At 36.9% G+C, this 27,336-nt stretch overlaps 2 protein-coding genes across 11 annotated transcripts in view; one reads left to right on the top strand and one right to left on the bottom strand.

Moving 5' to 3' along the window:
• Positions 1–27,336, bottom strand: part of ARL13B (ADP ribosylation factor like GTPase 13B) — an 81,157-nt gene that overhangs the window by 23,207 nt on the left and 30,614 nt on the right. The window lies entirely within an intron of this gene.
• STX19 (syntaxin 19) lies at positions 482–26,594 on the top strand. 5 transcript variants are annotated; one of them, XR_009597857.1, is made up of 4 exons: positions 482–532; positions 727–787; positions 14,060–17,065; positions 24,416–26,594. XR_009597857.1 is itself a non-coding variant. In XM_012188118.4 (3 exons), exon 3 carries the CDS (start codon positions 14,073–14,075, stop codon positions 14,955–14,957), a length of 885 nt encoding a protein of 294 aa, XP_012043508.1. In that variant the 5' UTR covers positions 482–532; positions 727–787; positions 14,060–14,072; the 3' UTR covers positions 14,958–26,594. The 5 variants fall into 5 exon arrangements, 2 of the variants coding, with proteins under 2 accessions (XP_012043508.1, XP_042086391.1); XM_012188118.4 differs by having other exon boundaries at positions 14,060–26,594; XR_009597854.1 differs by having other exon boundaries at positions 509–787; positions 14,060–22,178.

Genomic DNA, 27,336 nt, shown 5'->3' with positions numbered 1-27,336 from the left:
AGTGAAAGTTGCTCAGTCATGTCTGACTTTGCGGCCCCATGGATTACACAGACCATGGAATTCTCCAGGCCAGAATACTGGAGTGGGTTGCTGTTCCCTTCTCCAGGGATTCTTTCCAACCCAGGGACTGAAACCAGGTCTTCTGCATCGCGGGCGGATTCTTTACCAGCTAAGCCACCAGTGAAGCAAATTCCCTAAAATAAGATGGAATTCAATTATTTTAAAGTAAACTGAACAAAAAACCTTCACCCAAGGTTCTTTTCATTCCTATTTATTCCAAATTCCAACAATTTAGCAAAGTTTCACACCTTTAGAAAACAAAGTAATCTTTGTTTAATTACAAACGCCCTTTTCTGTGAGTAATGTATTTGATATACACTATAGGACAGGAATTTCAGAGACTATGCCAAGTTTTCTATAGCAGACAGTTTAACAAGGACTTCCTGTTACCAACTAGCTCCAGTGAAAACAATCTTCCTTTAATCTAAAGAATAGGCAGCTAACAGGCAGAACCGGATTCTCCAGGTGTGAGGTAAGCAATCTGTTCTCACTTGATACGAACTGCAAAACAACTTTATATCTAAATTATTTTACTTCATTATGTGGCTTTCAATTACATTAACTAAATGAAAACCATACAGAGATTAGCCTGTGAACTATAAGACAGAGATTTAAATAAAATATGAATAAAATGTTCCAGGTAATACTCAAGATTTTCTCTCACAGGCAAGCCTCCAACTACGCAGGTGGAAAAGCAACAAAAACAAGCCAAAGGAACAAGACAAAGGTAAACAAACCACTCTTTTCTGTACTTTTAATGTGAGACATCCAGAGATTGAAATCTGTGACATTTAAAAAGAACTCAACAGATAATTGAAGCTACCTGTTTTGTTCAGATTTGGATCAAGCTACAGGCAGCTGATCCCTTCACATATACTATCGATAGGCTGAATGAGATAGGAGTTTAGAGTCCCTAGAAATAGACCACTACGAACAAAATCAACATTTCTTTTTAAGTCCTTTAAAAAATATCTTTCCATTTTGGAAACACTAGAAGGTCAGAACCTATAAAAACAAACTTCAAATTCTTTCCTCTATAAACAGACTATATAAATTATACTGTGCTTGCTTTAGAGAATATTTTTCTGCTTAATTCCGAAAAGAAGTTTATACCCAACTTGCCACATGTGTATAATGTTTAAAAATTAAGGAAAATTTTCTATAAGGCCTTAATTTCTTCATTGTTGTTTCCTAGAATCTTTAAAATTAATTTGAGGAAATTAAAAAATAATCATGTTGTAAAAGGACTACTGTAAAATATCGACATAATTTCTTTTTAAGTACTCAATTTTAGATGTTTCAGTTAGTACTTAAATTATAAAATTTAATATCAATATTATATTTGATTTGATAATTTTAAAAACTTAAGTCACCATCACTTAAATGCAAACTACACAGGTAGTTCCAAATGTAAGTTTAGAGGCTTAATCAAAACATGTTTTATTTTTTGATATTTCTTCAAAGTTATTTTACAATTGTTATGTGAGATTTTAATATATAATATTTCAAATCAAAATAATATTTCCATTAGTAAATGCTTTAAGGGTAAACGTGAAAGCTATGTAATACCCAGAACACATTACCTCTGTGACAATGCAGTATTAAATTTAATATAAAAATGTTATATATGTACAGCTTACTTTAGTCAGATATGAGAGTTCAAAATTACATGACTCTTAATATTTAAACAAAATAGTCTTACTGTTAAAGAGTTAATTTTACAGTTATTTACACTAAACAAAAAGTAGAATTTAAAAAGCACTCAAAGGTTGCATTACCAAAAACTGTATAATAATTTTAACTGATGTAATTAACATAATTCGCAATATTTTTTTTAATTTGTTTTCTTCCTGTAAGCAGCCAAACAGGTGAACATTCCAATAATAGCTGCTTTCACCTTGAACTAGGGAAATGCTGCACACTGTCTTCATACACAGAAGCAAAAAAACATTCCATTTTTTGTTAAATAAACATTTGTTACATTTCTTGAAATGTTTATTCAAAGTGAAAAGTTAAAGTGTAGTCACTCAGTTGTGTTTGACTCTCTGAGACCCCGTGGACTGTAGCTAACCAGGCTGCTCCGTCCATGGAATTCTTTAGGCAAGAATACGGAGTGGATTGCCATTTCCTTCTCCAAGGGATTATTTCCAATCCAGGAATCAAACCTGAGTCTTCCGCATTGCAGGCAGATAATAGTAACTATAAAAAGAAATGTCTTACTTTTAAAAACTCTATAAATTATATAAAGTATCCATCCAGGGCATATTTCCTAAAGCATTAGAAAAATTTTACTCATATTTCTGTTCCTAGAAATGTTCCCTATCTGCAATAGGGTGGAGAAACTTTTTAGTCATATGTTTGCTTTTGTATTTCAGAGAACAAATTGTCAATTTACTTACTGTATTTATAAATCAGTGTTCTAACTTTCTTTTTGCAAATATTACATTTAAGCTCAAAGATACAATCAGTTGTTAACAGTAAAATTCAAAACTGTATAGCAAAGCAGTACATTAAACATGCTGAAAGATGACATATTTGAATAGAACTCTCCTGATATTAAAATAATAAATTTAAGGTACAGAAAAGATTGCATAAAATGGTAGTATCATCAATTTCACTTACCTAAACAATTAAATGATTTCACAACTACGTGCTTAATATTTTATGCCTTCATGAACTCTGTCTCTTCCAACTTTAAATTCTAATACTTAGATATCTCACTTTGCTTATAATAATTTATAAAGATAGAAGAAGATCATAAGATAAATTAGAAATAGTTATACATAAAGTTATGAGTATGCAACCACTGGAAAATGCAATTTATCTATAGAATGAAAGTATACCCAAATACCTACATTAAGTTAGTTTCTACAGAGATGAATATAAGGATTTAAGGAATATCTGAATTATGTAAACTCTTTAAAGTAATCACCTATGACTTTCAGTGAAGATGCACATATAAAGAAATTCCTCCTCTTGCTAGAAACCTAAATAAGTGCTTGATATAATCTTACAGGGAAAAAAAGAAAGACAAATTTCTAAACTACATTATTATATCTGAAGTAAGAAAGGGAAATTTCCAGGTGCCAGAAATGAAGAGCAAAACCACTCAGAGCCAAAGTGGAGAGCAGGAATTAAAACTAACTCCACTGGTTACTGGGCTTTCCTGGTGTGTTAGTGGTAAAGAATCCACCTGTCAGTGCAGGAGACTCTGGTTCGATCCCTGGGTCAGGAAGATCCCCTGGAGAAGGGAATGGCAACCCACTCCAGCGTTCTTGCCTGGGAAATCCTATGGACAGGGGAGCCTGGTGGGCTACAGTCGATGAGATCACAAGAGTCAGACATGACTTAGTGACTAAACAACAACAACCACCACCAACCACTGGCAACTAGGGGCAAACACTTTTATCTTAGAGGCTGGGGTTTAGAGTGTGCATAATTGGGAACTAAAGTCAAGTTTCCTGTATAAAGTATTGAACCAGAAAAAAACAGAACACAGTCTGCATACAGAAAAAGGAAAATCTCTGTTGGTTTGTCCAGGACTACAGCAAGGAGTGATGTATTCACTCAGGCTACAAAATCACTACAGAAAAATCAGGCCCATACTTATACTACCTGAGCTATAGAGATCCCTAGAGAAAGGTCAGGCCCACACACTCAGTATCTGCAGGTCCTATGTCCATGGATTCAACCAACATCAGATGGACAATATTTAGGAAAAAATCCAGAAAGTTCCCAAAAGCAAAATTTGAAATTTCCATGCACCAGCAACTATTTACATAGCATTAACATTTTACAAACATTTATATATGTTACATTGTATTAGGTATTATAAGTAATCTATAAATGACTTGAAGTATATTTTTTTAGTAAAAATATACAAGAGGATATATATAAGTTGTATGCAAATATTGCATCATTGTATATAAGACACCTAAGTATCCATGGAGTTTGGCATCTGTGGGCGTCATGGAACCAATCCCCCACAATATGCAGGGACAGCTGTATACTAACTGGGCTATGATAGTTTGAGTATGTCAAACTCATAGTTGCCGCAATCATAAAAATGAGGTTAAGAACATATCCATAATGCAAGGCCCTAGGGGCATTCCTATATAATTCCCTACTGAAGATAAACTGCTGATGAAGTTTACTAAACACATTTGTCCATCACCAAGAAAAACAGTTGGTGACCACAATAAACAAAGGAACTATTTCTAAGTAATGGCAACCCACTCCAGTATTCTTGCCTGGAGAATCCTGTGGACAGAGGAGCCTGGAGGGCTGAGGTCGCACAGAGTAGGACACGACTGAAGTGACTCAGCATGCATGCATGCATTGGAGAAGGAAATGGCAACCCACTCCAGTATTCTGGCCTGGAGAGACTCCCAGGGACAGAGGAGCCTGGTGGGCTGCCATCTATGGGGTCACACAGAGTCGGACACGACTGAAGAGACTTAGCAGCAACAGCAACAGCAGAAATAACCTAACAATGTAAAAGGATCCTGAACATAAATATATTTTAAATGTTCAAAAGAAATAAATGAAGACATACACAAGATGAACGCAGTAAAACTTTAGTTGATTTTATATAAATATCATTTACTATAACATGTACGCACTGAAAGGAAATCTGTTTTTCCTTTAATATCAGTAACATATATAGCTTTATAGAAAAAGAGATTAAAAATACTTTCTTTTGCTAGTAAATTTACTATGATTAATGAATATGAAAATACATATTGATACATTTTAAAGAGTTCTTTAAAGTATCTTTTATTCAAATATGAAGCTGTGGTATTCCTTCAGGAAACTGTTCTTCCAAAAACACAGAAACCCAGGATAAGATCACCTTTAGAAGGGTCAGAGTCAAATAGCTTCATTTCCAAAATCAGTGACAGTAAAATTTACCTCCTTAAAAGCACTTTGCAAAAGCATATTGTGCTACTATATTTGAAATACCCTATTTCTTTAAAAAAATAATAATTTAAACTATGATGCTTCAAAAGAAGGCTTTTGATGGCACATGGCACTGTTCATTCATCGATTCATCGATAACTAAAACAAAAAATAGAAGAACCTAACTTGCCGTAAGTATATTAGAGTTTATTTCAGGATTTGTTTCAAGCCATGCAATCAAAGAGAAAATTATACGCACTGTAGTTCTTCACAACTGTGAAATTTAAAAAAATTTTAGGCTACTTAGCACATAAGTAAAAAATTAAAATCTGTTTTGGTTTGATACCCACTCCCCTTATTTCTCATCTAAGCCTCAAATACTCTTTTCTTTTCCCCATATTATGAGGAACAGAAGTCAATTTAAAAAATAGTGCAACAAACATCACACCTGCTATGTACAACGTAGTTATAAAAATTCATAGTAACAGGTTACATGTATGTAAGTACATACATGTATGTATGAATAGGATACATAAGTCTGTGTACATAAAAAGGAATGCAATACACCTCACTTCCTATCTTATCTTATATTACAACTACAGCAGAAGAAAATATAAGAATGCCAATTTTTTCATGGTGCCAAGGCTAGAATTCAAAAAATTTTAGTAGATTTCCCATGACACAGGTATATGAGATCAGAACAAATTATTTTTCTTTTTCTAAAGTACTTAATTTGAAAAATTCTAATATGCAAAATCCTAACTAATACAGATGCTAACATAATTATTTTAGATCTAATATGCTACACTACCTCCTGCAAGAACTTTTTTCTTTTAAACACAGCATTTATATTAAAAACATAATATCTGATACAATTCAACTTCACTTCATGTTTCATTTAGGATAATCTAAATTAAAAAAAAATTTTAGGCTACTTTCTATTTATTATGAAATAAAGAAAAATAACAGATCTACAATCAAGGGAGGAAGGGAAGGTGGAAGGAAGAAAGAAAAGAGCTTATGACTGTTTCAAAAGCAACATGACATCCTAAACACTTTGGGAAGGAATTCATTTTCAGCATCAATATGGTAATACCAGAGGAAGCATATAGATAAGTAAGTGATAAACACTAAGAACAGTATGGAACTATTCAAGATAGTTCACTAAACTAACCAACTTTAGTAAATTACTTCCTTCTATACTGGAAAGATTAGTCTTTATCAGAGGCATATAATAAATCATGTGTGATAACTCTGCTTCCTCAAAGTTATTACATGATAAAAATTTCTATAATCACTTATCAATAGTTTTTAGTTCTTTTTGAAAATCTTCACCAGCATAATCATCAAATATTTATAAAATACTGAATACAAAAGAGCATATAGACAATGCCAGCTTTATATAACATATATATTCTAGGAAATTTATATTAAACATCTTATAATGTAAAAAAGCACTGGCCTAGCAGCCAGGAAGTTTGCATTATTATACTAGTACTACTAACAAGCTCTGGATAAGACATTTAACTTCTCTGATTTTCAATTTCCCCATGAGAAAAATCAATTAGTTAACTCTAACGATTAGTTAGATATTGATTAGTTAACTCTAAGGGTTCATTTTGGAAATTACAATAGTCAATAGATGTGGAAAAAACCAGGTTCATGACCTCTCTTTCGGAGAACAGGTGAGGACTACACATCACAACCATCATCCTTCAGTTGGTCGAGGAGGTGCAAAGCAGAGTAACATGCTCTGTTTCATTTCAGGGCTACGGCATGTTAATGTCTATGAGAACTCTCCAGTACTTCCAACTGCCCTACCAACCTACCACATTCAGAAAGGTGGAGCTTAGGTCTCTGAAAGACCAAGATGGGAATAAGAGCCCCTGCCTACCCAACATGGACATGAAACATGAATGAGAAATACATCTTTGTGGTTGTAATACACCAAGATTTGGTGACTGGATATTACTGTGACATAATTATGCAAATCTTGACTGATAAAATGGGACCACAAGAAAGTTCTCATAAACTGAATTATTTAAAACTCACAAGAAGTTCCAACCTAAATTAGTTTATAAAGCTAAAAATCTTTACAATTTATCTTTTAAAACTGAATTTTTATATTAAGAATATTAGGTTAACTACAATTAATTATAATTATAAATAACTATGAAATTATATATATAAATTTCAAACATAGATCTCCTGCATTACAGGCAGATTCTTTACCCCCAAACCACCAGAGAATCCCCCATACAGTCTAAAAGATGTGAAAAATATAAAAATTGATAACATCAAACTTTCTGCACATTTAATTGGCTGCTCTAGTATTGAAATCTTTCTCAATTAAAATCAGTTTGTTTTTACTTTAATAAAGGACTTAAAAAATAGTATGCTCACATACTATTAAATAAATTTCCTCTATTTTGTCTATTTCCTACTTGTAAGGGCAAAGACCAGTAAATACATTCCTAGAAGACATGCTTAACACGATGGACAGATAACTGTTTTATATTGATCTACTTTCCTAACACCCAAAGTCTGCAATCTATATTGCCACCTTCTCATCATCTCCCTTAACTAATCTTTTCACAGATTTTCCAGGCTTAATGTTGTAGCTTATTATTTTTTTCCCACAGATCTTAGTAAGCCACTAGATTGTGTTAGCTCTATTTCTAAAGTAGAGAAATTATTCCTTGCAAATAAGGTAGAACACAGACATTGGAAAGGTGGAGAGAGAGGGAGAATAAAATCCTTTCCCTACATAGAAGTCTCTTATTTGCATATATTATACAGACTGAAACTTTTTTAACTTCTAATATAGCAAATCAGTGGTAAAATAAAAGACCTATAGCTATTTGAATTACATATTTAGATAATTTAAAATACATAGCAGAAAATTGTAAGTGCATTTCAGGAAACAAAAACTTGCTGTTAAATGTTTCCAACCAATACTTCAAATGCTCAGCAATTCAGGTACACAGAAATGTCTCTGAGTAAACAGTTAATATCTATAAAAGACTTCTATCAAAAACAGATTTCAACGTCTTATCATTTGTGATCTGCCTTCTTTCTCAACCACTTCATTTAAATAGCTGCCTCTTCTGAAAACTTACCTGAACTGATCTCTATAAAGCATCTGACACCATTGAAAAAGGCATTACATTATAGCAAAGAGGGAGTCATTCACACTAGACTGCCTGAATTTGAATCCCAACTCTACAAGCTGACATCTCGGTTAAGTTCCCTAAGATAGGGTCCGAATGTTATTATCTGTAAAACAGAGACTATGGTAATACTTAATTCAGAGTTCTTAAACTTAGAACAGTGCCTGTCAAATATTAAGAACTCAAGAAAACACGAGGTGTAAGGAGCTCAATATGAGAACTTGAATAACATAAGACTTGTCAAGGCGCTAGAAATACAGAATGAAAAAATATCCTTGCCCTCATGGAGCTTATATTCAGGGGATAGAGCAGCCAATAAAGTAAGATAAATAAGTAAAATATAGTGAAAAGTGCTAGGAAGAAAACTAAAGCTGGGGATGCTGGTTGCAGTTCCTGATAGGGTGCCCAAGGACAGCCTTATGGAGAGCGGTGTTATTTCAGTAAGATTTCAGATGGTAAGTGCTAAAGCCCTAAGGCCAGGTATGTGTAAGGAATAACAAGGAAAGCAATGTGGCTGAAGCAGAGGAAGTGAAGAGTTGTGGAGGCAAGGTCAGAGAGGCAAAAAGAGGGGTGGAGAAGTCATACAGGACCTTGTGGTGGTGGTTTGGTCACCAAGCAAGTCTAACTCTTGTGACTCCATAGACTGTAGCCCGGCCTCTGTCCATGAGATTTCCCAGGCAAGAATACTGAAGTGGGCTGCCATTTCTTTTTCCAGGGGATCTTCCCAACTCAGGGATCAAACCTGGATCTCCTACATTGCAGGCAGACTCTTGACAGACTGAGGGAAAGAGACCTCAGGGAAGCCTTACAAGACCTTCCTCTGAGAGATCATGTTAAAGGAGGACTTTAGATATAGGAATAATGTGATCTGACTTACATTTTAACTCTGATCTCTATACTAAGAAAAGACCAAAGGGGCAAAGGAGAAGGGGATACAAAGGAAGAAACAAAGAGACAATTTTAATAATTCAGGTGAGAAAGGATGGTGCTGACTTGAGTCAGAGAGGTAGTTCGCCATGTACCCTAAAAAGAGATTGGCAAGATTTGCTATTAGTTTAAATATAAGGTATGGGGGGAGAGGGGATGGGGGGAGGACACAAAACAGAATATTCAGAATGACTCCAAATTTTTTGGTCAAGTGACCTGGATGAAGACTGCAAGAAGAGACCAGAAGAGATGCCACTTACTGAAATGGAGCAGCAGTTTGGGAGTTCGGAGGAAGATCAGGAGCTTACTTTAGACACAGACATTCAAACGGAGCTGTTGAGTAGACAGGTGTTATGCGAGCAGTCTCATAACACTTGAGACATAATTTTGAGTCATCAGCTAACAGACAGTATTGAATGCTGTGAGGTTTGAAAACAATGGTGGATAAAAAGAGAACTGTGTGGAAGCATTCCAGTATTCAGAGGTGGGAAGACAAGGAGAAATCAGAGAGGAGAAAAAGATGAAGAAAGAGCCAAAGAGGCAAGAGGAAAGTCAGGAGAAACACTTGAAAGCATTTGAGGAAGTAATGGTGGTTACATGCTGCTGAAATGTTAAAATCACCAATAAGTCCTATTGTTTCCACCTCCAAAATACATCCCAAATGGTTCCCATTGATTCCATCTAGTTTCATCATCCAGATCTCTCCTGGAGGTCATCAGAAAACTATTTTCTATACAGTGATAGAATTCCAGTTGAGCAATTTTAAGTCCTCAAAGATGATGCTGTGAAAGTGCTGCACTCAATATGCCAGCAAATTTGGAGAACTCAGCAGTGGCCACAGGACTGGAAAAGATCAGTTTTCCTTTCAGCCCCAAAGAAAGGCAATGCCAAAGAATGCTCAAACTACCGCACAATTGCATTCATCTCACATGCTAGTAAAGTAATGTTCAAAATTCTCCAAGCCAGGCTTCAGCAATATGTGAACCGTGAACTTCCAGATGTTCAAGCTGGTTTTAGAAAAAGCAGACAAACCAGAGATCAAATCATAGAAAAAGCAAGAGAGTTCCAGAAAAACATCTAATTTCTGCTTTATTGACTATGCCAAAGCCTTTGACTGTGTGGATCACAATAAACTATGCAAAATTCTGAAAGAGATGAGAATACCAGACCACCTGACCTGCCTCTGTCAGAACTGGACAGGGAACAACAGACTACTTCCAAATAGGAAAAGTAGTACGTCAAGGCTGTATATTGTCACTCTGCTTATTTAACTTCTATGCAGAGTACATTATAAGAAACGCTGGGCTGGATGAAGCACAAGCTGGAATCAAGACTGCTGGGAGACATATCATTAACCTCAGATATGCAGATGATACCACCCATATGGCAGAAAGTAAAGAAGGACTCAAAAGCCTCTTGATGAAAGTGAAAGAGGAGAGTAAAAAAGTTGGCTTAAAACTCAACATTCAGAAAACTAAGATCATGGAATCAGGTCCCATCACTTCATGGCAAATAGATGGGAAAACAGTGGAAACAGTGGCTGACTTTATTTTGGGGGGCTCTAAAATCACTGCAGATGGTGACTGCAGCCATGAAATTAAGACATGCTTACTCCTTGGAAGTAAAGTTATGACTAACCTAGACAGCATATTAAAAAGCAGAGACATTACTTTGTCAACAAAGGTCCATCTAGTCAAGGCTATGGTTTTTCCACTAGTCACATATGCATGTGAGAGTTGGACTATAAAGAAAGCTGAGGGCTGAAGAATTAATGCTTTTGAACTGTGGTGTTGGAGAAGACTCTTGACAGTCCCTTGGACATCAAGGAGATCCAACCAGTACGTCCTAAATGAGATCAGTCCTGGGTGTTTATTGGAAGGACTGATGTTGAAGTTGAAACTCCAATACTTTGGCCACCTGACGCAAAGAACTGACTCATTTGAAAAGACCCTGAGGCTGGGAAAGATTGAAGGCGAGAGGAGAGGGGATGACAGAGAATGAGATGGCTGAAAGCCATCACCGACTCAATGGAGATGAGTTTGGGTAAATTCCGGGAGTTGGTGATGGACAGGGAGGCCTGGCATGCTGCAGTCCATGGGGTTGCAAGGAGTCGGACACAACTGAGCGACTGAACTGAACCAAATATAGTTATCTATTAAAAACATAAACCTTAGGTCAATATCCTATTTCTCTTTTAATTGTCATCCCCTGTATCAAAAATAAAATCTAAACTCCTTACTTTGACCCACAAGGCCATTTGTGATCTGATCCCTGCCTACCGTCCTGATTTCACTCCTTCAGTGTTACTGCTCATATTAATTTCTACCTCTCTCTAAAGCTCTAAAGTAGCTAAGTCGTGTCCAACTCTTTGCAACCCCATGGACTGTAACCCACAATGTTCCTTTTCCACAGGACTTTCCAGGCAAGAATACTGGAGTAGGTTGCCATGCCCTCCTCCAGGGGATCTACCCAGGCATCGAACCCAAGTCTCTTAAGTCTCCTGCATTGGTAGGCAGGTTCTTTACCACTAGTGCCACCTGTGAAGCCTGATTTCTATTTACACAGGCATTAATTTTGTCCTTAAAACACAGCAGTCCAATTCACTGCTCCAGCACCATGTGTCTAATTCTCAGGATACACTTCCTTGGCTCTTCATCTTCTTGATATTTATGTCATACAGCTCAAATAGCTCTTTAGAGAGGCCTTGCCCAATTGATCTATCAAGATCTAAAGTTATCTCATTTATCTGTTTAATTGTATATTGTCCACCCCCCTTCAGAGAGTAATTACTCAAGGACAGGTATTATTGAATATACAATACAGCATTTAAAACTTTGCATTAAGTAAGCTTCAAAAATTATCTGACAATGTCAATTTCTTAAAAGCAAAGGGATATTAGTTTAACTTTTTATGTAATAAAGGTATCATTTCTACAATATCCTTTATTGAATCATCATTCAAGAATATCTTGAACATCTCTAGAGATGGCAAGGTTTTTATGTCATGAAGCAGTTCATTCCATGTTCAGACAGCTCTACTTACGTGAAACGCCTTCTTTATACTAAATCAAACCTCACTCCATGTAATTTCCACCTGCTGCCTTTTGGAGTTATGCCAAGTAAAGCCTAATAAAGTCTAATCCCTCTTATATATACAGACCTACACATTTTAGAAAACAGTTGCAGATATTCCCTACACCTTCTTTTTTTCAGAATAAATATCTCTTTTTCTTTCAACAACTCTCCATATACTACAGCCTTCCAATATCATCCTTTCCATGACAGTCTGAAAATACCCATTTATGAATTTTCACTTCATACTTAACACAGTCCCTCTCCTATCTGCTTTAACTAGCACAGAATCAGCGAAACAAATATCTTTCTTAGTCTAAACATAACACTATCACTCATGAAAGCACAATAATTATTCTGATACTTTTGATTAAAAGCTCAAAATTAACTAAATCGCTAGTGATTTTCATAGGCCCTGCTATGAACTCAATGGTATTCCATTTTATAGATGTAAAGGTGTTTTCTAAACAACTAGGTGAAACATTTTACACCTATTCAGTTAAATATTTTTTTTTAATTTCAGTATAGTGTTCCATGATATTTTAATTTTCAAATACCAATTCTGTACTTCAACATACTAAAGAGCTCTCTAAATTTTGCACCATCAACAATTTTGAAAAGAATGCCTTCTGTGACATCCAAATAACTGATAAAAAATATTTGCATAAATGTATCAAACACTGAGTGTGACAGTATAACAGCATAACACTAGAGACCTTTTCTCCTAGTTGATATTGATATCACGTGTGGTTCAATGAGCTACTTGTAACTCCCTAATGACTTCTTATCCACAAAAATATCATGAAAGGTATTCTGAATGCCTTTCTAAAGTCAAGATTAACTATGAAAATAAAGTATTTTATTAATAAGGATTTCCTTTTATTCACTTCATTCACATATGCACATTATTATACATGTATATACATATCACTATATATAACTATGTATATCAACTGATTCCCTGAATAACAACCAACACAGGATAAAGTGAATCTCAATATCATCGGTGTCTCTCAAATAAGATTTTTATATATCCTATAAAAAATACCACTTATTATGAATTTATATAAACAAAGCTATGTCAAATAATGTGTTAGTCAATTCCAGAAGACTGAGAAATTTTAAGATAAATTCAATATTATCTATATTGCTTAAGGCTTTCATTTGGAATCTCCTATCATTATACTGGTTTTAGTTGAATTGCACATATGGGCTTCCCTGGTGGCTCAGACAGTAAGAATCCACCTGCAATAAGGGAGACCTGGGTTCAATCCCTGGGTCAGGAAGATCCCCTGGAGGAGGAAATGGCAACCCACTCCAGTATTCCTGCTTGGAGAATCCCCATGGACAGAGAAGCCTGATGGGCTACAGTCCATGGCGTCACAAAGAGTCGGACATGACTGAGTGACTAAACACAGCACAGCAAAATGAGAATTTTAAAAAAAAAAAAAAAAAAGAGAGAGAATGTTTTTAACATTACATAGAGCAAATTAACTGGGAATTGTATCTTCAGTAATAAGGACACATTCAGAGTGACCTTAAAGTCCTAAAAAGATCTGGTCAAATCATCCATTCTAAGATAAATCTTCCTAAATCAAGAAAAAACTATTCTATGGCAGTATCATGATACTGAAAAACTTACTTTGGGGCAATTATTTCTCTATCACTGCTTACTCAGCTACTTTACACAACTGAATAGGACTCACAGAAGCCCTGAATTATGTAAAGTAATTTATAAGACATTTTACACTACTTTTCCTAGTCGAGTAATCTTTATGAGAAAATTCTTATCAATTTTTCTTATTTTTAACCATCTTCTCAGAAAACCATGAGGGTTTTTCCTGTGAGATAGATGTAGCTATGTGAAACCAACTCCTACTGGGGGAAAACACCAATTTTTTCTTTGTTCAACACCATCATTTTTGCTTTTAGGAGAAAAGAGAAGATGAAAGACCGACTTCAAGAACTGAAGCAACGAACAAAGGAAACTGAGCTCTCTAAAGATAAGGACGTGTTGACTACAGAAGCAGAGGAACAAGGGGTGTTTCTGCAGCAAGCTGTTATTTATGAAAGAGAGCCTGTAGCTGAGAGACACCTACATGAGATACAAAAACTACAGGAGAGTATTAACAATTTGACAGATAATGTTCAAAAATTTGGGCAGCAACAGAAAAGTCTGGTGGCTTCAATGAGAAGGTTTAGTATACTTAAGAAAGAGTCTAGCATTGCAAAAGAGATAAAAATCCAAGCAGAACACATTAACAGAGGTTTGGATGATTTAGTAAAAGAAGTTAAAAAGTCAGAGGATGAAAGTGGTCCATCATCAGTGGTCACAAGGATACTTAAATTTCAGCATGCTGCAATGTTCCGCCAGTTTCAGCAAACTATGTTTACATATAATGACACAATAGCAGCAAAACAAGAGAAGTGCAGGACATTTATTTTCCGTCAGCTTGAAGTTGCTGGAAAAGACCTACCTGAAGAAGAAGTAAATGATATGCTTCATCAAGGAAAATGGGAAGTTTTTAATGAAAGCTTACTCACAGAAATCAGTATCACTAAAGCACAACTCTCAGAGATAGAGCAGAGACACAAAGAACTGGTTAATCTGGAAAACCAAATAAAGGATTTAAGGGATCTTTTCATTCAGATATCTCTTTTGGTAGAGGAACAGGGAGAAAGTGTCAATAGTATCGAAATGATAGTGAATGGCACAAAAGAGTATGTTAACACTACTAAAGAAAAATTTGGACTAGCTGTAAAATACAAAAAAAGAAATCCTTGCAAGATATTGTGCTGTTGGTGTTGTCCATGCTGTGACTCAAAATAAAGAAGCTATTTTAGAAATTTTTCCAGTGCAACGAAGGATGTCCTATAATTTACTGTCTCATATCACCCTTCTTCATTTCATAGAGTCACTCATAAACTTTCATCACTACTAAGTTAGAATTTTCCCCTTTCATTCTTACCTACTAGAATGATAGAAATTTCTCAAGCTAGTAACATAAAACAAGTCTTCGATTATTAAACTAAATATAGTATATTAGCTTCAAACTCACGTGCTAACTATTAAAAATGAGATGAATCATCTTAAGTTTCTAGACAGATAACAAGCTCTATCACATATTTTTTGTAACTTTTAATGCCTAAACAAGATAAATGTCAATAAATGAAAACTACTTAATCCTTCAGGTTCCTTTAAGAGCATTCTGGTAGTTAAGAATTGTAGAAAACAAGACTTCAAGGAGTGCTATATTGAAACAAAATCAAACTGGAAGCTGTATAAAACCTTTTATGTTCAGATAGGTCAGTTAACTCAGTGGTGAACAAATCCTAGGAAAACCCAACTATTAATATGTTCTCAATAAAGAGTCTAGTTGGTAACTAGGAGCTGATTCTAGCTTAAGGCCTAAAAAGCTAAGTGAAGGCACTGTTTTCCTGCCCTTGGATCCATTCAGGACACTGTATTACAGATTAAGAAAATTGGCAAATAAATTAGAAAACAAAGATAACTGTATTATTCTTGGAAGTTTCTCCATCACTTCATTGTGAAGTCAGGCAGTAGACTAGGGACTAGGGATACACTCTGAACTAACGTGGGGATAGAGTTTTGGAACTAACATTCTAGTGGAGAAGGGACATAACAAATACAAATAATTAGACAATGTTAAGCTCTGGGCAGAGATTTAAAGTAAGGATGATAAGACAGACTGTCAGAGCGGCTTCTTTTGACTGGGTGGTCAATATAGGCCTCTCTAAAAGGTAATGTAAGTGAAGATCTACGTGTCGAAGACAAGGGAAACATTTACTCTAGGCACACGAAACAAACAGCACAAAGACCCTGAGGAGACTATAACTTACTCCATTCAAAGAAAAATGAGCATACAGCTGTCATCAGTGGGGAAAGAGCAGTGAGGTAAGAGATGAGGTTAAGAAAAGTCAGCAGGGGCTAGACGTAAAGCTCTGCAAGTCAGAAGTTTCCAGCAAGTGTAACGAGTGCAAAGCCCTCAGGCTATTTCTGGCCTGGGAATAATGTTATGGAATTTATGTTTGAGAAAAATCATCCTGTCTACTGTAGGAGAATGGGTTAGAATGGAATTTAGGGCAGGTGAATAGAGGACTAGCACATACGTATAAAAAACAATTAACAGGCTAATGCAACAGTCCCAGTTAAGAAATGATGGAGGTTTGGGATAGGATGGGAGGGCTGGTGGTGATGGTGGAATCAGCAATACTAATACTCAAGACTGATAAACAACATGCTTTCTATGTCCCAGCACTGTTCTAATGATTTTACAATTTTACTAATAAGAACACTGAAGCACAGCAAGGTTAAGTAACCTAACTTGGGCCATAGAAACTGTACAGAGAACTGGGATTTGAACCTAAGCAATATGATTCCAGGAAACAGTTCTTAATTACTATATACCATGTTGCAATGATGGGGTAAAAATTAAGACTAAAATGTGATAGATTTAACAGCTATTATCCAATCTGACTGGATTATAATACCATTTATAATCAGAAAAGACAGAGATGAAGGTTTCAAAACTATGGGTGAGGAAGAAATCAAGAAATTCTATCTTGAGAGTCTGAAATGACCATAAAATGTCTTAAGTGAAGGCTTCTAAGATACTAGTTACATCAGGAGGAACTTTTGGGAGACGTCAAAGCTACAGATTTGGGTCATCTGAGTAAGTAAAATAAGGTCTCAAAAGTATCTAGATGTAAAAAACTGGAAGCCCAGAAAACAGCCTTAAGTATACTAAAATTTTTATTTAAAGGATAAGAGGAGTTTATGAAGGAGACTAAGAAGAGGCCATCAAAGAAGTAGGAGGAAAACCAAGAAAAGAATGCTGTAATGCAAAAGTATTTAAAGAAAAACAAAGTCATAGTACCTGTACTTCTGCTCAATGTTATGTGGCAGCCTGGATGGAGGTGAGTTTGGGAGAGAATAGTTGTAGTGTTAGTTGCTCATTTGTGTCTGACTCTTTGAGACCCTATGGACTATAGCCAACCAGGCTCCCCTGTCCGTGGAGATTTTCCAGGCAAAAATACTGGAGTGGGTAGCCATGCCCTCCTCCAGGGGATCTTCCTGACCTAGGATCAAACCCGGGTCTCCTGCATTGTAGGCGGATTCTTTACCATCTAAGCCACCAGGCAAACCCTGGGGAAGAATGGATACATGTGTATGTATGGCTGAGTCCTTTCGCTGTTCACCTGAAACTATCACAACATTGTTAATCAGCTACACCACAATACAAAAAAAAGAGTTTTAATTTTTTTTAAAAAAAAGGAAAAACAAAGTTGAGGAAATAAAATAAAAAGCTTAAAAAAAAAAGTTGAGGAAATAGTCAATTTTTAGGTAAAATAAGAATAGCAAAGTAACAATGGATTTGGCAACATAATTTGTTGACTCCAACAAGAGCAGTTTCAAGGAACTGTACGGAAAGAAGCACAAATGCAGTATGCTGAGGAAAGAATGTGATATAAAAATGTACAGATTTACTACCGGAAATTCGTTCCAGAATTTTGAATAGAATCCTATACAAATGAGAAAACAGACAGAGACCTTGAGTCAAAAAATTCTACAATATACCACAAAACACCAGAGCACATTCTGCTGACGGAAATGGTCCAGGGAGACAAACTCAGTATAAGAAAGGGAAGGGATAACATACAATAGTAGAAAGAGGTGGGATCTAGAGCAAAAATGGAGAAGCTAACCTTAGATAGGAGTAGCAACACATCTTCTATATTATAGGAGGGAAGGTTAGGTCAGGAATAAAAGCAGATAACTGAGCAAATTTGGTGGTGGGAAAAACAAGACAGTTCTTATAAGACAGTTTTTATTTCCTTAGAAAACCATGGGGCAAAATTATAAACTAAAAGCCCCATGATTAAGGAAGAAAAGAAATATCAGTATGTATGTGTGTGTATATGTATCTCCTAACACTATAAAATGGAGAGGGCAATGGCACCCCACTCCAGTACTCTTGCCTGGAAAACTCCATGGACAGAGGAGCCTGGTAGGCTGCAGTCCACGAGGTCGCAAAGAGTCGGACACGACTGAGTAACTTAACAGCAGCAACACTATAAAATAATTTCAATTTATAAAATAATAAATAAATTGAAGAGTTTTATACTTTGCTGCTGCTGCTGCTGCTAAGTCACTTCAGTCGTGTCCAACTCTGTGTGACCCCGTAGACAGCAGCCAACCAGGCTCCCCTGTCCTGGGATTCTCCAGGCAAGAACACTGGAGTGGGGTGCCATTTCCTTCTCCAGTGCATGAAAGTGAAAAGTGAAAGTGAAGTCGCTTCAGTTGTGTCTGACTCTTAGCGACCCCATGGACTGCAGCCTACCAGGCTCCTCCATCCATGGGATTTTCCAGGCAAGAATACTGGACTGGGGTGCCATTGCCTTCTCCTTATACTTTGCTAGTTACCATAATTACCAGCAGAGAAGGCAATGGCACCCTACTCCAGGACTTTTACCTGGAAAATTCCATGGACAGAGGAGCCTGGTAGGCTGCAGTCCATGGGGTAGCGAAGAGTCCGTTACGACTGAGCGACTTCACTTTCACTTTTCACTTTCATGCACTGGAGAAGGAAACGGCACCCCACTCCAGTGTTCTTGCCTGGAGAATCCAGGGACAGAGGAGCCTGGTGGGCTGCCGTCTATGGGGTCGCACAGAGTCAGACACAACTGAAGCGACTGAGCAGCAGCAGCATTACGAGAGACAAAATGTTTCCTATAGATCAGCTTCAAATATTTTAATTCAGTTCAGTCATGTCTGACTCATGGTGACCACATGGATTACAGCATGCCAGGCCTCCATGTCCATCACCAACTCCTGGAGCCTACTCAAACTCATGTCCATTGAGTCAGTGATGCCATCCAACCATCTCATTCTCTGTCATCCCCTTCTCCTCCTGCCTTCAATCTTTCCCAGCATCAAAGTCTTTTCAAATGAGTCAGTTATTCGCATCAGGTAGCCAAAGTATTGGAGTTTCAGCTTCAACATCAGTCCTTCCAATGAATAAAGTAAATCAGGACTGATTTACTTTAGGATGTACTGGTTGGATCTCCTTGCAGTCCAAGGGACTCAAGAGTCTTTTCCAACACCACAGTTCAAAATCATCAATTCTTCGACACTCAGCTTTCTTTATGGTCCAACTCTGACATCCATACACGACTACTGGAAAAACCATAGCCTTGACTAGAAGGACCTTTGTTGACAAAATAATGTCTCTGCTTTTTAATATGTTGTCTAAGTTGGTCATAACTTTTCTTCTAAGGAGTAAGCGTCTTTCAATTTCAAATGTTTATTGCTGCTGCTAAGTCACTTCAGTCGTGTCCGACTCTGTGCGACCCCATAGACGGTAGCCCACCAGGCTCCCCCGTCCCTGGGATTCTCCAGGCAAGAACACTGGAGTGGGTTGCCATTTCCTTCTCCAATGCATGAAAGTGAAAAGTGAACGGGAAGTCACTCAGTCGTGTCCAACTCTTCGCAACCCCATGGACCGCAGCCTACCAGGCTCCTCTGTCCATGGGATTTTCCAGGCAAGAGTACTGGAGTGGGGTGCCATCGCCTTCTCTGTCAAATGTTTAAGATAAACTCCCCAGCTAATCAGGTGGTGAGTTTTTCTTCTGTCCCTTCTAAAGCTGTGCTATATCCTTTTATGTAGTGCCTTACTGATACTTGTTTATAACTGTTCCTAAACTGTTTATCATGAAAACTAAGAAAATCAAGTACTATTTATTATTCATTAGCATAATTATCTACAGATGGTTTCAGAAAATAGCAATTTTCTATAGTAATATTTATATCTCAACATACTCCTTTTAATACAAGATAACCACAGAAAGATTCACAGGATAGCGATATATCACAGGCTTCAGCAATATGTGAACCGTGAACTTCCAGATGTTCAAGCTGGTTTTAGAAAAGGCAGAGGAACCAGAGATCAAATTGCCAACATCCGCTGGATCATGGAAAAAGCAAGAGAGTTCCAGAAAAACATCTATTTCTGCTTTATTGACTATGCCAAAGCCTTTGACTGTGTGGATCACAATAAACTGGAAAATTCTGAAAGAGATGGGAATACCAGACCACCTGACCTGCCTCTTGAGAAACCTATATGCAGGTCAGGAAGCAACAGTTAGAACTGGACATGGAACAACAGACTGGTTGCAAATAGGAAAAGGAGTACGTCAAGGCTGTATATTGTCACCCTGCTTATTTAACTTCTATGCAGAGTACATCATGAGAAACACTGGGCTGGATGAAGCCTAAGCTGGAATCAAGATTGCCGGGAGAAATATCAATAACCTCAGATATGCAGATGACACCACCCTTATGGCAGAAAGTGAAGAACTAAAGAACCTCTTGATCAAAGTGAAAGAGGAGTGAAAAAGTTGGCTTAAAGCTCAACATTCAGAAAACTAAGATCATGGCATCTGGTCCCATCACTTCATGGGAAATAGATGGGAAACAGTGGAAACAGTGGCTTTTATTTTTTTTTGGGGGGGGGGCTCCAAAAATCACTGCAGATGGTGACTGCAGCCATGAAATTAAAAGACACTTGCTCCTTGGAAGCAAAGTTATGACCAACCTAGACAGCATATTAAAAAGCAGAGACATTACTTTTCCAACAAACGTCCATCTAGTCAAGACTATGGTTTTTCCAGTGGTCATGTATGGATGTGAGAGTTGGACTGTGAAGAAAGCTGAGTGCTGAAGAATTGATACTTTTGAACTGTGGTGTTGGAGAAGACTCTTGAGAGTCCCTTGGCCTGCAAGGAGATCTAGTCAGTCCATTCTGAAGGAGATCAGTCCTGGGTATTCATTGGAAGGACTGATGTTGAAGTTGAAAGTCCAGTATATTGTGTATATACCACACACCTGATGCGAAGAGGTGACTCATTTGAAAAGACCCTGAGGCTGGGAAAGATTGAAGGCAGGAGGAGAAGGGGACGACAGAGTATGAGATGGTTGGATTGCATCACAGACTCAACAGACATGAGTTTGTGTAAATTCCGGGAGCTGGTGATGGACAGGGAGGTCTGGCATGCTGCAGTCCATGGATCACAAAGAGTCAGACATGACTGAGCAACTGAACTGAATTGAACTGATATACCACATACAATTTCATTGTTATACCAAAAGCATCCTATTACGCAACAAAAACAACATATTTAATTAGCTGCTGAATATATTGTTTATTCACATACAACACATATTAAAAGTAGTCATTTTTTCCTTAAAATTACCTTAAAAGAAAAAATTCTTAAGCATTAGAAGCATAATATTAGGAAGCTACTGGCTCAGAAAGTAGGCAATAACGAAAATAGTGAAAACTACTTTGAGCACTTGGACTCATTCTTACTAAGCCATGTCAGTTTCTGTAAATCAAAAGCTTCATGTAGCGTGAAATCACACAAGATACTTTAAAACTGCTCTCCTAATTCAATCTACCTGGGCACCACATATCAGCAATCAACAGCAACTATTCATTTCCACAATCACACGCACAGAACACTAGTAAAGAACTGAACTAGATGCTTTAAATACATTATTTCAGAATTCATGCAATATAAATATTAAAATCCTTATTTACAAGTGGAAACATAGAAGCTCAGGATGATTACTCAAGGCCTGGCTGACTCCAGAGCCCATGCTTTCCCCTATACCAGTAGATCCCAATTTCTGTTGTGCATCAGAGAGACCTGGAGAACTTGTGGCAAAAATGGAAGCATCCTTGGCCCCACTCTAAAAAAATGTAGCTTGGTCTGATGCTGATACAGGTGATTCCTAGATAACATCTTGCTGCTTAACAACACAGTCAACAGGTTTTTCTTCATTGTTTTGTTTTATAATAGAGTGTGTTAGGACAGGGGAGGGAAAGGATAGGAACCTCTACGGGTTCTTGGAGCATAAATTACTTGGGAAGTCAACCAGCTAAGAAGCTTTACTGTAAACTACAGCTGCTACTAGTGAAGCTGGATGCCGTAAGAGACAAAAGCTGGCCCTCAGCAAGGTAATGCAGAGGTAAGTCTACCGTGTAACTAAATAAGGTTGATGAAGATGACAGCTTGGTTAAGTTTCCACTGAAAGAAAAGAAATCTTAAGCCAATGGGCCCTATAAAGTGAGTAGAGGTTTCAGACAGTAAATTAAGGGACTCACCACAACAACTAAAGATCAAGTGATTAAATGATATAGGTTGTCCCCACTCCCATACTTAAGGGTTTCCAGAATTTGACAAAGGACCCAGGTTCTCCTATTTCTCACTGAAAGCTGTAACTCTGTAAAAGTACATTTGACTTAAATTCTAAGGATAGTGTTAGGATAGCCCACAACCTAATTAACTTCTCTTGGGCACTTACAAGAAAAATATATCACTCAAACTAACAGTTTTCCATAATACTGTCTAGAAGAAAGCTGAGTCAAGTAGGTATATAGAAGCTGAAAAATCCCCTTATCAAAAACTGATAAAATCCTGGTTATTGTTTCTCCTAGTATAAAAACTCACTGCCATTTTTTTTTAACCTCTTTGGTCATGAAATCCTTTAGCAATTTGAAGAGAGCTAGAATCTGCTCTCAAGAAAAATGCACAAGCACTCAGAACTGTGTACGTGATTACAGAGGATCTGGGAAGCCATCCGTGGTACAAAGACCTCTAGGTCAAAATATTCTTTTTCCCTGAAATGTTCATAACATCTAATCAGATTATAAAAGAGATATTATGTTTTCTTCCCTGAGTGAATCTGCTATACATTTAACACTTTTGGTGTGAAGTATATAATTTATGAGGTTTGACTAAAAGTTAAGTTAGGTCATATAACTCCACAGGAAAGCAGACAGTACATAAGGAGAAAGTGGCACCATTCCAAGAGTTCAAGTGTGCTAACACAGGTAAGAGTTGTTATTATTCCGGGAGGAAATTTTAGGCAGTGGATCTCCAGAGTTATTTCAGTTGGCAGTATTAGGAGATTCAACCACAAAAAGCAAAGGGTAATTTACATTCGCTCTAAGGGCAACATTTAAGAGTATATTAGAAAGAAGAGATACAGAAAGAACATGCATCTTCTTATAACATTAGTGTAACCTTGGGTTGCTGAAAATTTCAACTTAAGATGTTTAAAATATCTGCCAGCTCAGTCGCAAGGAATCAACAAACAGTGCCTTGTTTTATTGACAGAAAACTTCTATGGTGGATGTTGAGCTTAAATTTTGAAATTACTGCTGATTTCAGTGCTACTTATACAACTGCAAAAGTTGTTTACTTTTTCTCTTGGAAAGGTCTTCTTTATCTGACTATGTAGCATTAGGCTTTTAACAAAATAATTAAGTTATAAACGGTTAAAGTAAGCATGCGTATGTGGAGGGTAATGTGAGGGTAGATAATATATTTCAAACCTTAGTTAATTTGAGTACATTGTTTTTGTTTAGTCCCTAAGTTGTGTCTGACTCTTTGCGACCCCACGGACTGTAGCTCCCCAGGCTTCTCTATGGGATTTCCTAGTCAAGAATACTGTCGTGGGCTGCCATTTCCTTCTCTGAGGGATCTTCCCAACCCAGGGATTGAACTCACGTCTCCTGCATTGGCAGGCAGATTCTTTACTGATGAGCCACAAAGGAAACCCAATCAGAGTGTAGGTTCAAATTAATCTCTATAATAGTAGATATGAGAGAAAAGAAGCTTTCTATTCTAGGTAAATACACAGCTTAACACGATAACATGGTAACATTTAATATCTTAGAGCAGATATTTACATCAAATCTGTTTTTAATTTCTTTAGAAGAAATACAAATCACTTCTACCTTTTTATCAAAATGGATTCTTCACATAGACTATACTATGGTTCACATTATAATATACAGCTGAATACAATATTTTGCAGATACTTTTATTAAGGAAGAGGTATTTAACCATTAGGGCTTCCCCGGTAGCTCAGCTGGTAAAGAATCCACCTGCAATGCAAGAGACCTGGGTTCGATCCCTGGGTTAAGATTCCGTGGAGGAGGGCATGAGAACCCACTACAGTATTCTTGCCTGGAGAATCTTCATGGAGAGAGGAGCCTGGTGGGCTACAGTGTATGAGGTCACAAAGAGTTGGACACAACAGAGTGACTGAGCACAGCACAGCATTTAACCACTAAGCCCAAAGAAGTAAAGTGACTTGCCAGGGTCATAAATTCACAATAGCTCTTAGAATCCAGGTTCTAAGTGCTCCATCTTCTCCCTAAACCCATGTTTTTTTCAACTTTTCATCACTTATTTCAGAGATCTGACTAGAATATTATGCTGATTAAGAAGTAAATACTACGTAACTGCCAAACAGAACTTCCAAGCTAATGAAGCACAGAAGCCTAGTGATCTGTGATCCTGACCTTTCCCGAGAACCCTCAAGTCTGTGGCATGAAATGACACGTGACTGAGACTTTATGTGCAACAGCACACGCTGTGAGACCAGTATGCAGCATCCGGTCAGGCAGAGCTGGAGAGGTGTCCAGGACCTGCTGTCGCTGTCACCTACTCTGCTTCTCAAGCATGAACGACTCCTGCTCTACCAATCTGTAACCTTGTTTTTACTGGTAATTCGTCCGGTTTATTTCCTTCTGTTGAAGGACTGAATCTTCTTACAGGTCTGTTGTTCTCTGCTCATAGAGGATGGGAAGAAAAAATAATCAAGGGGTTGAACTGAGTTCTGAGAAGCTTTGCAGATCCTAAATCCACTAGTTGAGGCTCAGAAAAGTGGCAAGCAGAAGACATTAGATGTCATAACTGGATTTTTCAGCTAAGAAGTCCAGATGTCCATGGCAGGAAAGAAGCAGCTGTGTGCAACAAGGAGCACTGTAGCCAGCCTCTTAATTGGGTAGCCTTTCCTCCATCTCCATACCCGCCAGCCCAGAGCAGGGACTTTAGTAGGGCTCTACTGGAGGCCCTTTCCACTTACTAGCCACTTACGAGCCTTTCCTCTTACTTTTCAATGCCATATCTATTATATGCTAGAGTTATTATCTGAGTTATTATGCTAGAGTAATTTATCTCAATGATAAAACACAGACTTTCCTATCTGCAAGGAGCTATGAATGCAACCTGGACTCCAGGGAAAAGTAAAATGATCAAATCTGCATTTAAAAAGGAGCTCTTAAGTACTTTATTCTTGCATTGTTTCACTTATGAAAGCATATACCAGTTCTGTGATTTGAAAAATATCAAATAAAAGGGCTTGGGCTCCTGCCTTCAGTGTAGAGGAGAGCTTAGAGAACAGGCAAGATGCTAGCAGGGAGACTGGTCTGGAGAGTAATCAGTAACACAAGGGAGAAGTGAACAAAGGTTGAAAGGATTTAACCTCAAACGGAATAGAGAGGAGTAAAGAGCCTCAAATATTAAAACAGTTAACATCAATAAGACAAACACTGTAGGTCAGAGACAAAAAAGGTAAACAGTAGAACCTTCAAATATGAGACAAGTGGATATTGAAGAGGGATTTATAAACAGAAAAAAAGGGTGGGATAGAAAATTGTATATATTATATGAACACTACATACATTACATGTTTTACAAAAATATGCACAGGAAACTCATAAAAATGATAGCAGCGGTTGGCGTTGCATGATAGGCCAATCATTTTTTATCCTCATTCTTTCTTACATCTTCTAAATTTACTAAGAATCTGTACTTTCTGGTAAACTGGGCGCATTTTTGAAGCACACACTTCTCAAAACTTTAGCCTAATTAACAAAAATTCTACAGTTGTAAAACTCCCTTAAGAAAAATCATTCAGATGGTGAACCATTTTATGTTTCGTAAACATATTATATGATCTATAATTAATTCTCATGTCTTTGTGAGATCTCACTGACAGTTATATTGTAATTGTGAGCAATCATTCTAGTTGTGAATTGTTTCCTTTTTTCCAATTCTGCAAATTCACTAGCTAAGAGAAGTGACAGAGCTGAAAGCAGGTATCTTGCTGACAGTTATCAAACCATACAGTAAACACTGCAGACACTTACCAATTGCATGGCTCTGCCTCGGGCTTTGTCACAGACATCTGCAGGACTGACTCTCACTTCCAGTGTCATCTTCTCACTAAGACCTTCTACGATTATTTTAAGAGTAACATGCCCGTCACCACCACCACTACAGGATTCCTGATCTTCTTTTACTTGTTTTGTTTTCAATATACTTATCACCTAATGTACAATACAATTTATTTATTACATTTATTGTGTGTCTCACCTCCTAGAATGTAAGCTCCTGAGATCACACATGGAGTTTTATTGTTGCTGTTCTCAAATGTATCCCTGTAACTAAATGGATCCCTATACCAGAACAATGCCCAGCGTATACTGGATGCAACAAATATTTGCTGAATTACTACTTGTATGAGTGAATGAAGGCATGAAAGAATACATGAAAAAAAAGAATAAATAAATGACTACTGGCTTAAAAAGCACACTCAATTATTTTACAAATGAACATCATTTGTTAGTACTGTTTATAAGTCACTGGTTCTCTGCTTCAACATTTGTAGAGACTAATTTAGCTAATGGGGTTCAACAAAGTTTACTCTTTGTATACATGTCTATTAAAGTTTCTTTCAGATTCAATAATAATTAATTATATCAAATAACTTCTCTAATTAGTTAAAAGTATAAAAATTAAATAGTATAAACTTAACAATAAATGTTACAATAACAGTTTATTTTTTGTAATCAAAGTTTTCAGACTGCCTCATTTAAAAATGTTCACTTATTACTGAGGACCACAGAGACAGTTTGCTTACACTTTCCCATTTAACCATGTTGACAGGTTGCTTAGTTTTTTGTTTTTTTCTTATTCAATCATTAGTTATGAATTGCAAGAGAATGAGAGAAACGAACAAGAAGGCAAGAGAACACATAGCACCTACTCAATTTTAAGAGCAATTTCAACTACTTCTCACTTGACTATGTCTCAAAGTCATAGCACCACCTTGTGTTTACTCTCCAGAAATGCTATGAGGGCAGACAGTGCAAAAAGGCTTTGTCGTTTAACTTTTTAATGTTTAAGCAGCTGAAGAAAATGATGCTAAGCCTATGACTAAGTTGATAACAACACAGATCACACGCTGATAACAACACAGATCACATGCTCAGATTGGAAATACAAAAGTAAAAACTGAGAAATCAATGTGGCCTTGGAAAAATAAACCA

The sequence above is a fragment of the Ovis aries genome, chromosome 1 (genome assembly GCF_016772045.2).
Source record: "Ovis aries strain OAR_USU_Benz2616 breed Rambouillet chromosome 1, ARS-UI_Ramb_v3.0, whole genome shotgun sequence".
Taxonomy (NCBI): domain Eukaryota; kingdom Metazoa; phylum Chordata; class Mammalia; order Artiodactyla; family Bovidae; genus Ovis; species Ovis aries.
The sequence above is the reverse complement of the archived record's forward strand: the minus strand, read 5'-3'. Positions and strand labels throughout refer to the sequence as shown.